The 15,574-nt window shown below is 44.9% G+C and overlaps 1 protein-coding gene across 1 annotated transcript in view; it reads left to right on the top strand.

The window, feature by feature from the left end:
• Positions 1 to 15,574, top strand: part of ADAMTS12 (ADAM metallopeptidase with thrombospondin type 1 motif 12) — a 365,944-nt gene that overhangs the window by 191,011 nt on the left and 159,359 nt on the right. The window contains exons 4-5 of the mRNA XM_025198488.1: positions 3,626 to 3,822; positions 15,185 to 15,268. Of these exons, the coding sequence (XP_025054273.1) occupies positions 3,626 to 3,822; positions 15,185 to 15,268 (281 nt within the window). The remainder of the gene's footprint in view (positions 1 to 3,625; positions 3,823 to 15,184; positions 15,269 to 15,574) is intronic.

The following is a 15,574-nucleotide window of genomic DNA, read 5'->3' as shown; positions in this document are numbered from 1 at the left end:
CTCCTTTCTTCCAATCCCCACAGCTACTTCTTATCTTCCTGCTGGAGCCCCCAAGGCCAATCTGTTGGCTTCTTCACCAGCTGACTATCAGCTGCCCCTTAGGTTAGAGTATTCCCCTGGGGCTTCTCTTAGTTCTTCTCAGGGCTGGGTTTTCTTTCTCATCCAACCACCATCAATCTCTCTGTTTCTTGCTATGCTGGGAGGAACACGTAAGGCCGGGCTGCTATACGTGGGTTAGGGAACGTAACAGCAGTATATTGGAGGGGATGGGGCAGCAGTGCAAATGGGGATTCATGCAGCAGTGTGAGTTGGAGATTGGGTGGGGGGCAGCTGGCAGGGGCGCGGACATGGGGCAAGTAATGGAGGATAGGTTACAGGAGGTAGGGGAACAAGGTGCAAGGATCAGGATGCTTATCTAGCCCCCTCCTCCCCATGGTTGGGACAAATTTAAAATGATTTGATTAAGATGGAGAGACAAGACTCCAATAATTAGATTAATTGCATATATTTGGAAAATTATAATACATTAAGTATATAATTATATATAAATTCAAAGTTGTCATGGATTTGGGTAGATGTGGTAATAATAACCATGTAGTATGCTCTGTGGAGAAAAATTGTCTCATTTCCAGTACATTAATCTTGATTCTATGAAATCTAAGTATTACTGTAACACACATTATAAATAATAGTAGTGCAATAACTAGTACACGTGCATTATAATGAATATTTGTGTATTGTTGCAATACCAAATGCTGTGGAGAATATCCATATGTAAGGTAGCTATTGTATGTGCCTTGGATCTTATTATTATTATTAATAATAGTAATTATGTTAATATTGTTATTATTAATAATACCAATACTACTACTAATAGTAATAATAATAATTTCAGTAATGTATCCTTTATAACTTCTTTTGGTTTCTTAAATGAGTATCAGCGTGGTTGTTTCACATTATTAAATAATCCATAAATAATGACAAAACTTTGTTTACCTAGGCAGCTTCTTCCTAATCCCAGAAAGCAAACTTCTAAGCAGAGATGCAATCAAATTGTAACTGTGGTTTATTTTGCATGAAATTGTTTTTGCATGTCTTTCCTGTCTTTAGAAGAGGCTTAGCACATCTGCTGGACTGATGTTAGTTATTCCATAAATGTAATATAATCTAGGGTTACCATACTTCCAGATTTTCCTAAACATGTCTTCTTTTTAGATCCTCCAATCTCAGTCCGGCCAGTTTTTAAAATATAATCAAATGTCTGGGATTCTGGTCAGCTCAGCTTCAAAGTTTTTCCTGCCACTTCCTGGCTTGCCCTAGCAAGGAGCTGCTTGGGGCTTGGGGGATGGTGATTGGAGGCAGGGCTCATGTGGCGGGCATGTAGCCAGGCAGGGGGTGGGAGCAGCCCAGCAGCTGGATACAGGTAAGTCAGTGGGTTGGAGGGCTAGGTCTTGGGGACTGACGTGTGTGTGTGTGTGTGTGTGTGTGTGTGTGTGTGTGTGGCAGGGTTGTGGAGGGAATGGGGGTGTGTGGGGCGGGGGGCTTCCAGTGCTGGGGGAAGCTGTCTGGGCACCGAGGCTATAGTGGGGCAGAGGATGTGCCTGCCCCTCTAGTGGGGGAAGAGAATTGGGGGGCCCTCTGGGGACAGCAGGGACCTGCATGGCGCAGCCAGTGGCACTGGGGCTGGTGCCTTTGCTTGCAGAGGTGGGGTGGCTGGGAGACACTGCAGAGCTGGGTGGGGCATGGAGCTGCAGGTCAGGAGCGAGGGGCTGCGGGTTGGGTGTCAGGGGCACCAGCATGGCCTAGCGGGGTAGGGTTACTGAGGTTTGGGACTGGCAGGACTGGGGTCTGTGAGTTAGGAATGAGGGGCGGCAGCAGGACAGGGGATGGGACTGTGAGCTGGGAGTCAGGGGCAACAAAATAGGTAGGGGCAGGGCACTGGCTTATCACTGCTCCTCCCCCCGCCATCACATGCCCCCCTCCCCCTGCACAACAGGTGTGCTCTTTTTTGGAACTGGAAATATGGTAACCTTAATATAAGCCACTTTGTACTATAATGACATATATGTCTTGTGAACAATCAGAGCATCTGGGCATACCATAGTCATATGAAAACATGCAGCCAGGATGTTTTGGCTGATGCTGAATAGAGACAGTGTCTGGCCATGTGAGTCTGAAGTCAGGCCAAAGGCAGGGCAGACTTGCCTTTTATAGACTACCTAAATCAAACATGTATAGCATAACCTTTTTAAAAGAGCAGGCTTATTTCATTAGATGTTGTGAACCGCTTTCTTTTTCTCTCTTCTACCCACCTTGCCTCTCTCAACTGTGCTGCTTCCTTTTTCCCCCCCCACTTCCTGACCCTTTGTATTCTAATAACTGCTTTCTATTTAGAAGCTCTGGTTCCTGCAGTCCTTTCACAACATCTGATGAAGGAACCTGCTTTTTACAAAAGTGTATGTATCTCTGATTTAATTAGTCTATAAGGTGCACATCTATCCTGCCTTCTGCCTGACCCTGAAGAGACCTCTTGGAGAAGAGAAAGTGTGAGGAGTGCTGTCTCCCCCATGTTGTTCCCATGCAGGATGTGGACAGAATGGGGCTGCTTAAACACAAGGGCTGTCTACTAGAACAGGACATTCTAGTAAAAGTTCCACTAACCCATTTTCTGCTGTGAACCGGGTTGATCGGGCATATGGCTAGGGAATGTTCCCCTCCACCCACTGGCTAGTGCTTGGAGAACAGGGTAATGCGCTTCGGACAGTAAGCTTTTTGGGACAAGACTGATAGTTTTATGTATTTAGTTTGTGGCATGGTTTGCACAGTGTGTCCATCTGCCAGCAGTGTGCCTTCTGTCACTGCCACAAGGGCACCTTACACTGCCTCCTCAAAGCTGGGTGTATTGACTTTACCCAAATCTCTCTGCTAATGCTGCTTTGCCTTTCAAAGCCCTCAGGCCTCTGCTCTTTTTCTGAAGCAAGTTGTAGGAGTTGGGAGTTCTTTTATAGGATGCTTTGTGCTGTGGTGTGTAAGAAGAGCCAGAACAGTGGTGCTGGTGGGCACTTCCAAACAAATGTTTGCTAATGATTGCAGGGGACTGGACTCCGTGGTTCTGTAAGCTCCTTCCCGTCATAAGTGAAGGTAATTTGTTCTCCCCAGCACTGGTATGTGAGTGCCACCTGCTGGTGAAGTAGTTTCCCCACTCCGCATTCCAGTTGTGACTCTTCCCACCCTGACAAAAGCACATGCCTTGAGCACTCAAGGTAACTCTCCAGCCTGTTAAGAATGGGGATTGTATGTGGGTATTAATAGGAAGACCATATCAGTTATTTTGTGGTAAGAGTTGTTTGCATTAGATAGCAGCTTAAATATAACCCACAGAGGCTAAATGCCACAAATGGTCTAAAGGTGCATAGTCAGATCCAAATTGTGTGGTCAGTCTTGGTCCTTATGACGTTATGCAGTATTCAGATATACCTAATTTTTTGGTAAAGTTTGGTTCTAGATTGTAGAATTTTGGCCTAAGGATTATAGCAATACACTTTAAAATCTAAAACCATCCTGAAGCACAATGAAGCCATCACCAATTTAATGTGAAGCCAATGCCTTATGCTTGGTGTTTCAGATACTTTCAGCTTTTTCAAACACCAAGAGCATCGGAGGGAGAGGTGGGAAGGAAACCATGTGGCAGCCAAAACTCTCTCTCGGCGCTCTGTCAGCAAGGAGCGATGGGTGGAGACACTTGTAGTTGCAGACAGTAAGATGATTGAATACCATGGAAGTGACAATGTGGAATCCTACATCCTCACTATAATGAATATGGTAGGTAGTGCATTTAGCTTTTTTGCATTTGTGTGACTGTAAACATAACCAACCTGGATTAAATTGTTAGCTACCTTAACAACAGTAATAATAGTTGTTTGTTTAAAGAAATGTAATCATTTTCATCTATGCTCATCTAAACTCTTTTTTATTATTTTATGTTGGATGGGGGCTACATGGTAACTTTCATTCCACTAAAATTACCTGTTCCAAATTTCATCTTAAGCATAATGATTGTTGAATTTCCTAAGCAGCATCAGTACCACATGACAGAGTTATTAGAGGCCAAAACCAGAGAAGCTTTTAACTGTTAAGTTATTGGATTCTTTTCCCTCTCTGTGTATGAGACAGAGATTTCCGCAGGATTTCCCTGATTATATTAGACATGTTGTGTTGATCTAAAAAATTGTATTTTTTTACATTGTTACATACCATATAAAGGTTCTGATTCTGATCTAATTTACACTGGAAACTCTGAGAGAATCATAGAAAATTAGGGGTGGAAGGTGTACACCAGGGGTGGGCAATTATTTCAAGTGGAGGGCCACTTACCAAGTTTTGGCAAGTTGTCGAGGGCCACATGAGTAGCCACACCCCTTGACAGGTGCCCCAACTCCTGGTCACCATCTTGTGACTGGAAGTCCTGCCCCCTAACCCCTGACCTTTGCCACCCAAAGTCCCTCCCTTTGCCCCCAGAAGTGCTCCTTTTACCATGGGGTTTTACCATTTCGGAACCAGAAAAATACCAAATTATATTCTAAAAAGTAAACATCTACAGCATTCATTAATTTGATTACTGAAAAATATTTTTCTCCTGATTTACATGTGTTTGCTTAGTGTACATAGAAATGATTGCACAATAGCTTAAAATGAAGTCTTACTCTTGTATATCATGGGGGGTGCATATAGATTTGTGGGGAGCTGTCAGTATATGGGGTGTGGGTGGGTATGGGGTTTGTGGGGAAAGTGGCTGGGGTGAATGAGGAGGTGTAGGTGTGAGGGCGTGCATGTATGGCAGTGCAAGGGGGTATGTGGGTACATGTGTATGGTGGGGTGTGCATGTTGGACTCCCCCTATAAACACACACACACACAATGCCAGCATACAGATACTCTGCTGCTGCCTGCACACAGACACACTGCCCCTGTCTACACGCGCACGCGCGCGTGTGTGTGTGCATGCGTACATACTGGTGCAGCCAGTGCTCCCCTGTCCAGTGATGCAGCTGGGAGCCACGTGGTGCTGGAGCAGGACGAGGGCAGGAAGAGACTGAAATGGATGGGGGTGGGCAGTGCTGGGCTGCTCAGTCCTGCTGAGGGCTCCTCCTAGATCCTACTGCCCCTGGCTCCTGTCAGTTTTGACAGGCAGCCAGGAGCAAATAAATATTAATTTACTAATTTTTTTAGGGACCCCGTGGGCTGGATAGAATGGCTTGGTGGTCCAGATTTTGCCCACCCCTGGTGTATGCTGTTTTGGGTAGCTTTTGTTCAGAGCAGAGCAAGACACGTTTGGTCAGGAACCCCAAACTGATCACTTTTACTTTTTCTGTTGGCTTCAGCTGCAGCTGAGTTAAGTCTATGGCCCCATCACCCTGTGCTTGCAAGAGATGCAAAAGAATCAGAGTTAAACAAATAAACTGCCACTTAGTGTTTTGCTGGTTTCATGCCTCCGGCTTCCCAGGCTTCTCCCAGGCTTCACTTGCCCTCTAGCCTGTTACCTTTCAGAGGCTTTGAGAGCCTGCAGGGCTTGTGCCAACAAACAGACTATCAAAAGAGAAGTCTTGCTCACAGCCCCTCCCTGCAGCTGCCAGACCTTGGCTAACCCCCGGGTCCGGACAGCCTTGCTCCCAGCTGGTGCAACCCCCAGAGGCCACTTTCAGTGTCTTTTATTTCCCCCACTACTGGTTCATCTGGCTGGCTCTCCCTCATTCCTCACACCTGGGTTAGCTCCCTTGTGGGGAGGCTCCCTGCATCTCTGGACCAGAGTCCTCAGCCTTTGTTGAGTACCTCCAGCTCTGGGGTGGGTGTGGGGCCATTCAGGCTCCTCCACACCCATAGTAACAGGGCCAGGCCCTGTTAAACACCTCCCACTTTGGGGTCCCAATCCAGGATCTTGATTAAAAAGTTGGCATTGCAATATCTCTCTGACCAGATATTGAACATAACCAGCCCCAGGACCAACCCCTGAAGTACTCCACTTGATACCGGCTGCCAGCTAGACTTTGAGCCATTGATCACTACCCATTGAGCCTGACAGTCCAGCCAGCTTTCTATCCATCTAACAATCCATTCATCCAGCCCATACTTCCTCAGCATGCTTGCAAGAATTCTGTGAGAGACCATAGCAAAAGCCTTGCTAAAGTCAAGGTATATCACATCCATTGTTTTCTCCACATCCACTGAGCCTGTCATCTTGTCATAGAAGGCAGTCAGGGTGGTCAGGCATGACTTGCCCTTGGTGAATCCATGCTGTCTGTTCCTGATCACTTTCTCCTCCAAGTGCTTAGAAATGGACTCCTTGAGGACCTGCTCCATGATTTATCTATGGACTGAGGTGAGGCTGAGTCGTCTGTAGGTGAGGCTGATTGATCTGTAGTTCCCTGGATCTTCCTTCTTCATTTCCTTAAAGATGGGCACTATATTTTCCCTTTTCCAATCATCTAGGACCTCTCCTGATCACCACAAGTTCTCAAAGATAATGGCCAGCAACTCTGCAATTACATCAGTCAATTCCCTCAGCACCCTCAGGTGCATCATATCTGTCCACATGGACTTGTACATGACCAGGTTTTCTAAATAGTGTTAGACCCCAACTCCGTTGTGGCACCCAACGACTAGGGAGATGACAAGACAATCACTCATGTTACTCATTAGCCATAGCAAGCATGGAGCAAACACCAGCACACATTGCTCACAACAGCTTTATTCAGAATGGAGACAGCTTCAGGCGAACTCCATCACAGATGCACAGCCCGTGAAACCAGGGGAACAGCCCTGAACATTAGTTTTTTCACATTTTATATACCTTGGTTCATACTTATTAACATTTTGGTTCATGCTCCTTAATATTCACTCCACCTTCGTCCCTCCTCTTGTTCCACCCATTTCTCCTCCTATCTCAAGCTCCACCTCTGTTTAGTGTTCACTTCATTAGCATGGGATTGCCTATGCATTTCATTCATTTACCTGACTCTCTGCTAAGAGCGCATGCTCAAAACTTTGATCTCCACTTCTTTCGGTCACTTGCTAGTTCTTTCTGGTGTCTTGATGACTCCTTCTTCATCTCCACGGTCTTGCTTCTGCTTTATCTCCTTACGATAGTTGGTGGGCTACATTTTGTTCTTTTTACATAAGGAATCATGCATCCTGCACACTATCCCATTGTTAGAAAATTGTTTGCCTAAGCATTTGCAAAGTTATTTTTAATATATCATTTTGCCTTGTGACCAGCAGCTCTTGTTAAGACACAGATTAAAGCCTTGTTCCAGCTGCAGATCCAAGGCTCCCCAAAATCTACATATTATTATTCCCCCAACAAATAGTCCCTAACCTGTTCTTTCACTACTGAGGGCTGCTCACTTCTCCTCAAACTGCTGTCAGGTGCAGTAGTCTGGGAGCTGACCTTGCCTGTGAAGACTGAGGTGAAAAGGTCATTCAGCATGTCAGCCTTTTCCTTATCATCTGTCACTAGGTTGCCTCCCCCATTAAGTAGGGGACCCACACTTTCCTTGACCTTCCTCTTGTTGCTGACATTCTTGTTACCCTTCATGTACCTTGCTAGTGGTAACTCCAGTTGCACTTTGGCTTTCCTGATTTCATCCCTGCATGCCCGAGCAATATTCTTATATCCTCCCTAGTCATCTGCCCAAGCTTCCACTTCTTGTAAACTTCCTTTTTGTATTTAAGCTAACCGAAAGATTCTGTAAGCCTAACTGGTTGCCTGCCATATTTGCTATTTTTCCTGAACATTGGGATGGTTCATTCCTGCACTCTCAGTAAAGTTTCTTTAAAATACAACGAGCTGTCTTGGACTCCTTTCCCTCTCAGACTGGCCTCCCAAGATACCCTGCTCATCAGTTCCCTGAGGAAGTCAAAGTCTGCTTTTCTGAAGTCCAGGATCCATACTTTGCTGCTGTCCTTTCTTTCTTTCTTTTGTCAGGATCCTGAACTTGATCATCTCATGGTCACTGCTGCCCTAGTTGCCATCCAATTCTACATCCCCCATCAATTCTTCCCTGTTTGTGAGCAGCAGTCAAGAAAAGCACAGTGTCTCCAACACTTGCACCAGGAAGTTGTCTCCAAAGCTCTCTAAAAACTTTCTGGATTGCTTGCACACTGCTGTGTTTCCCTCCCAGCAGATGTCAGGGTGATTGAAATCCCACATGAGAGCCAAGGCTTGTGATCTGGAAAATTCTGCTAGTTGTTTGAAGAAAACCTCATTTCCATTGCAGTTACTCTTAATTTTGGAGTTACTCTGACATTAGAAATTGACCCTAATGTGGAGATTCAGCAGTTTTATTGGATTTTATTAAGACTCAGTCAAAAAACATAGCGTATAAGTTTTGTTCTCAGAGGAAATACAGTAGTTGTATAATTGGAGTTTGGGATCCAGGAGAGCTGGCCCAGGGAAATAGGGACTATGGGCATTTTTACATGTGCACTGGGAGGTGTGGGGGGCACTTTCATTAGCAAGCCAAACTAATAAAAAGCACCTGAGTGTCATGTGCATCAGGGGCCCTGTGCTGAAAAATGGTGGTGGGGCATTTTCAACTAAAACTTATCGAATGAGCTTTAGTTCAAAGCGCCCCACTGCTATTTTTCAGCACGGGGATGCTGATACACATGACAGGGGAGCCTGTTGGAGTGTGGAAATTTCCATGCTCTAGCAGACTTGATTAATCAAGTCAGAACTTGTTTTTCCATGTAATCAAGTCTGCTAGGTTAATCAATTAATCAAGTCTGCTCCGACATGCTGGATTTCCCTGTATAGGCACCCCACAAGTGCTTAATAGGGAACAAAAAGACAATGCCTCAATGAGCAGTAGGAAGCCTATGGCAGTAATAGCTGCTTCACCATAGGACTATAGACTGGAGCTCTGCAGGGGAGACAAGGCACTGCTATAGGTAGGCTGCTGTGTAGACCAGTTGGTAAGCTTAATTAGAGGGCATGTGTGGCCAGCCCCATGGAGTCACCTGACCGGAAAGGGGCAAGGCCTGGGAGAGAGAGAAGCCAGGACCAGATCCAGGGCAGACAGTCTGGCCTGGGAGGCTGAAGAGGGAAGAACTCTGCATGAGATGACTGTTGCTGAGGGATGGACTGTGAGCATGCTATGCCTGGAGACAGTAAGTGAGGGCTAGCAGCAGACTGAGGCCCATGGCTGGATAAGAGTTTTGGTATATAGCCAGGAGTCTAGAGGTTAGTTATAGCCAGAGTGCTTATGTATTTTATTTTAGTTTTAACCAGTGGTTTGGGTTTTTTGACTGTCAGGGGAAAGCAGAGATCCCAATAGTGCCTGAGGGCACGGGGCTATCTTCAGCCCTGCCAGAAGACTGAAAATTGGAGAAAGTGGCTGAAACTTAGCAAAGGTGAGAGCCAGACCAGGCCATGGGGAAGGGCAGAATCAGGGCCAAGGGCTCACAGCCTAGACAGGTGAGAATTAGGGCCAGGGCCCAGCAGCCCAGGAAGGGCAGAGACTGGGCCAGGGGGCTCAGCCTGAGGAGGGTGGAGTCAGGGCTAGGAGCCCAGTACCAGAGAAGGGTGAGATTGGGGCTAGGGGCCCATCACAAAGGACACAGTGGGTAGAGATACTAATGACTAACAGAGCTGAGGCTGAAATAGCAGGACCCAAATCTGTGCACCAAGACTGGAGGCTTGCAGCCAGAGGAAAGGCGCAGAGGCTGAGAAGGCCGAGGCCCCAGCAAGGAAGTGATCATATAGTAACTCTGGCAGGCATGGGCATGGTGTAAGGGGTGGTTGGAGCAACATAATAGCCCTTAAGACTACAGGTACCCCAGGGGGTGAGGGGAGGACAGGGGGAATACAGGCAAATCAGGACCCAGTTACCCAAGAGGGGCAGAACTGAAACCAATGGGGTCCAGGAGAGGCCTGCTGCCAGCTAAAAGAACTGGGGCTCACCCTAGGACCCTTAGGCAGCCTCTCTTTCAATCAAACAAATGCATCAAGGCATGGCAGATAAATGAGAAGGGGAGGGCACCCTAGAGCTGGAGCAGGGTAAGGGCTGCGTAGTCACCAGGGGGTGTCACAGCCACCTCTGGAACATGTATCTTGCTACAGTCACTTTTTTTTCTTCACATTCTTGCTCATATCAACCACTGATATTTTTTTCAGACAAGTTGTGCTTTCTCCCACGTGTAACAAAATGTAAATTAAAATGTAAAATAAGTATAAATTCAAATATATCCTCAGATAGTGAGCTTCAAAAGGTATTTGTTCCCATGAAAATTAGGAATATCTTGTGAAACTGTCTATGGATCATACTGCATTTGCCTTGAGTAGCCATTTGAGAACATCTTTTCCCTCTTTTTCTTCATCTCGTTATCCACATTCCTGGTTACTAAACCAGATCCACCATGCTGCATTAATCTTCATACCCTACAAGAGATTCGGTTTCTACTGAACCAAAGCTTTCTCTTAAAGAAAAAAAAGGGTATGCTACTTGTGGTTGTACAAAAAATATTCTAAACTCATGGTGCTATCTTACTTCTATGGAGCAGCAGCCAGCACTAGCCAGACTTCTCCTGATGCTACAATGTAATACAATTTTAAAAACTATGAGTAAAATAGAGAGTGAAGCACAAGTTCCAATATCTTAGCCATGTTGAGAACCAATGTGGTCCAGTGGACTGGGATCTGGATGGGGAATTTGGAGCCTAGAGCTATGTTCCTAAGGTTGCTAATGCATGTGATCTTGGACAGTCATTTTGGCCCAGATCCTATTTTCTGATTATGCATTTAAGTTTCTGATATGCATTCACATAATTGCCATTTTTGGCATTTATGCACAGTAGTATTCCGCACACCCCATGCTAATCTACTGAGCATGCACAGCAGGCCACACTTGAGCTGTAGAGCAGCATAGGGAAAACAGAATTGCCCAGGCATACATAAGTCTAAGCTGCAAAGATTAAACCGATAAGCAAATGAATAGGCATTCACTTTTGGTTCAGGAAATGCAGCCACATGCCTGCAGTGACTCAAGCTAAAAGCCAGGGGGCACTAAAGCATGGCTCTAGCATGTAGCCAACATGGGGTGTATATTTGCTTCCTCTTCCCGCTGCCCCTGAGGTCACTGGGATTTGCAGTCCACAATCACAGTAGCAAGACTCTGCAGGATTGCTCATCACTTCCTCTTCCTGTTTCCAAGTGCCTCTTGGATTTGTAGTTCACAGTCACAGCCAGCAGTAAGTTTAGCAAGTCAGGGCAGCTCCGTACTTGGGGGAAGAGAAGTTTAGCCTCCCTCCCTGGCCCCAGACTCCAGCTGAGGTTTGCCTGGGTGGTGTGGGGGCAGGCAGTGAGCCAGCCAGTGAGGCCAGTAATCCACCCCTCACTGCTCTGCCAGAGGGGCAGGACCAGTCCTGCTCTCTGGAGCAGATAGCCCAGCCCAGCCCAACCCAGGTCTGCGAAATGCTGGGATGCTGGGGGACTCTGATTTAACTTGAACCAGGAAGGGGTCTGGGGCAGAAGTTGTATAAACTGCTTTGACCTAAATCGGTTAAGTGTGATGCTACATTCAACCAGGTTTATCTTAAATCAGTTTCAACTATTTTTAAAATTGGTTTATGTGCACTGAACTTCTATTCTGTTACAGGTTTAAACCAGTGTCTAATCACTTAAACCAGTTTATGTGTAACTTCTGTCCCTAGTGTTGAAGAGCACTCACTGGGCAGCCAGGAGGGGAAGACATATGGGGTAAGGTGGAAGAACAAGCCAGAGGGTGTGTGGCTCAGTGAGGTGACTGCTGCCCTGGAAGAGAAGAGGGCTCTGGGCTTTAGCCCACACCCACTCCCGATAAGGCAGAAATATCCCACTACCATTTATTCTTTCATATAATAAAAGTAAGATGCAGTGAACCAGCTTCAATGGGAAGGTGGAAGAGTGCTTTGGACAGCGCCTTGGGCCCCCTTCTGCAGCGCTACACAGTCATGCAGATGTAATAGTTGCATCATAGCAGCTTATTGTTGTCCTTTAATATTGACACAATTGTTACATCTGTCTATAACCTGAAGCAACTTGTTGGGTCAGGCTCTATTCTCTAAAAGTGTATAGTATCTGGTCCTTAGTTTCATTACTGTAGGTCAGTTTTTCCATGTAATTTACATAGAAATTATAGCCACATAAAGTTATGAGCAGCCTTCACTTTCAATGCCTTATTTTCCTTTCTGTCTATCAACAATTAGAGGAAAATAACACGACCATGAGAGGCGATAACATGTGACAGCACTTGAGAAAGAAATTCGGGATTTTTTTCTGTGCAATATTTATCACCAACTTGGAGTCAAAAGATGTAACTCCTAACATGCATGTTCAGAAAAGCAGGTACTAAATGGAAATTGCTGTAACCCAGAATCAGGGCTGAAATATGAGGAAAAACACAACTGCCTTTATTCCTTATTAGCAAATTCTTTTAATCTCCAACCTCATTTTTTGTTTTCAGTTCATAATTAAACTGTTTTCTAATGTCAGATTTTGCCTGCAAGGGTTTGTGGTCTGTTCTCGTTAAATTCTGTGGAAATAATTGTTAGAGAACGGATTTTGGGAGGAAGATGGAAATGAGGTAGGCCTCAAAATTCACATCAATCCAGATTTCAGGATTTTTATGATTTAAGATCTGTTTTGTCTATTAGACTGAAAGAGAATTCAAAATTTGTCAGCGTGTTTTGATTCTGTATTTGTTCTGTACTGCGATGATGCATTTGGTAGGTGTTTCGGGGGAGTAATAATGTATATATGTACTGAATGGTATCAAATACGAAATGTGACCTCAGAGTTTCTGCCTTTCTGAAAAAACTAGACATATATTATATTTTGGTATTGCCTAAATAAAACTTTGCTAGAGCCATTGCCTAAATAAAACTTTCAGACTGACAGTCCCTTACTAGGAAGAGACTTTTTGGTAGTTGCTAATGACCATAACATAGGTAAGTAATTATTTTTCTGTTGAAGATTTTTTGAAGAATTTTGAGTCAGCATTGTATTTTTTCCATCCCACAATAATATTTGGCGAATCCAGTTCAGAAATCTTATCACTTTTTGTTTAAATAGTTCATTTGGAATTGCTTCACAAAGAAATCCTGAAATGATCTCTCATAACCATTACTGCACTGAGTAACTTTACAGAGTTCAGTGTAAATGATTAATGTTTGTTTTCAGAATGAGCTCAGTATAAAACAGCAGATGAAAGCCTTCTCAGCTGAGAGAGGGAGATGTCCCTTATTCTCACAGCTACTCCATCTTTTCTTTTTAGCAGTAATGTTCTTGTGACTTTTTTCCCTTTCATCATCCCCATACTGTTCAACATCTTCATTAATGATGTGGACACTGGAGTCAGAAGCGGACTGGCCAAGTTCGCCGATGACACCAAACTTTGGGACAAAGCATCCACACCAGAAGACAGGCAGGTTATCCAGGCTGACCTGGACAGGCTCAGCAAGTGGGCGGACGAGAATCTGATGGTGTTCAATGCCGATAAATGCAAGGTTCTCCACCTTGGGGGAAAAAAACCCGCAGCATCCTTATAGGCTCGGCAGTGTTATGTTGGCTAGCACTATGGAAGAAAGAGACTTGGGGGTCATCATTGACCACAAGATGAACATGAGCCGGCAATGCGATGCGGCGGCTAGTAAAGCGACCAAAACGCTGGCTTGCATCCATAGATGCTTCTCAAGCAAATCCCGGGACGTCATTCTCCCTTTGTACTCGGCCTTGGTGAGGCCGCAGCTGGAGTAGTGCGTCCAGTTTTGGGCTCCACAATTCAAAAAGGATGTGGAGAAGCTTGAGAGAGTCCAGAGAAGAGCCACGCGCATGATCAGAGGTCAGGGAAGCAGACCCTACGATGACAGGCTGAGAGCCCTGGGGCTCTTTAGCCTGAAAAAGCGCAGGCTCAGGGGTGATCTGATGGCCACCTACAAGTTTATCAGGGGTGACCACCAGCATCTGGGGGAACGTTTGTTCACCAGAGTGCCCCAAGGGATGACGAGGTCAAATGGTCACAAACTACTTCAAGATCGTTTCAGGCTGGACATAAGGAAGAACTTCTTTACTGTCCGAGCCCCCAAGGTCTGGAACAGCCTGCCACCGGAGGTGCTTCAAGCGCCTTCATTGAACACCTTCAAGATGAAACTGGATGCTTATCTTGCTGGGATCCTATGACCCCAGCTGACTTCCTGCCCTTTGGGCGGGGGGCTGGACTCGATGATCTTCCGAGGTCCCTTCCAGCCCTGATGTCTATGAAATCTATGAAATCTACGACCCAAAAAATTGTATTTGTTCAGTTTTAGCTATGCATGATTTTTCTCCTAATGATGAATCTCTCTCTTCTCAATCTCATAGGTCCACAGTTGTATGTGCAATTTTTTTTTCTTTCTTTTTTTTGTTCCCTTCTGTCATAATTCTATTTCTACCTGCCTAATCACACACGGTGTTACAGGGCATAGCTCATTATTTGGGTCAAGAAGTCACACAGAGTTCAGTTCTTCATCCATCCTTTGTCATTTTTTGTCTAGTTCCAACTGTGTGTGTGCGTGTGTTTTAATCATTGTCATTAGTTTTAACCTCCACTTCCATACTAGGGATGCTCCACTGTCTATATCTTTCCATTTGTCTAGGCTTCCATTTGTCTAGCATTGATTACTTCCCTTCCCTTTTGTGCAGCAGGATCCTGTTGTTGGATTCAGTAGATGCTCCAGTTAAGGCTTGATTTGCTATCACATCGCAATTTAAGTAGATGTCTTAAAGTGGATGTAAAAATTCCACCACACTTTGGTAATATTTTACACCAATTTTGAACTGGCATAAATGATGACGTGTTGCAGGGCAAGTGCTGATCATATTTTTAATTTAAAATTATGTTAAAATATTTTAATACAAGATCTAAGGTTTGCTGCTTAATACCTTAATATTTCTGTGAGCTGCTGGATGTTTATTCATTTGACTGGGCTGCCCTCTGCAGTAGTTCACCACAGTTATTAGCATTCACAATGCAAAGTAAACCTTCTCTGAATAATGTGCAGGAGAAAAAAATGAGGAGGGAATGGTGCTTGCAATAAACCACATATTTTCTCTCTAAAGCTCTGTCTTGCTATAGAGGAATCAGTTAATTTCATACCTCCTGGCTCTGGCACAGGTCACAGGGTTATTCCATGATCCAAGCATTGGCAATGCAATCCACATCGTGCTGGTTCGGCTTATTCTTCTTGAGGAGGAAGAGGTAAGATTTTGTTTCTCCCAGCTTTACAATTAAGAAACTTGCACTGACGGAAGATCTTGGCATGCTTTTTGGAGGAGGTGAGAAATGATGGCTTGGAAAAAGCATGATTTGTGTAAAAGTTATCATCCATTTGACTCCTGTATTAATCTGTTAATTTTGGTGTAGCTGTTTAAAGGTTAAATGTTGTGCTTTGTGGTACATCACTTAGCTCACAACTTCAGGTGCTGGTGTATAAACTCCCCAAAGCAAATTCAGTTAATATGTCCAAATAATAGGCTGGGTTTGTTTGGTTGGGTTTTTTTTTTG

This window comes from Alligator sinensis, unplaced genomic scaffold (genome assembly GCF_000455745.1).
Source record: "Alligator sinensis unplaced genomic scaffold, ASM45574v1 scaffold347_1, whole genome shotgun sequence".
Lineage (NCBI taxonomy): Eukaryota > Metazoa > Chordata > Crocodylia > Alligatoridae > Alligator > Alligator sinensis.
Note: the sequence above shows the minus strand (reverse complement) of the source record. Positions and strands in the feature narration are given on the sequence as shown.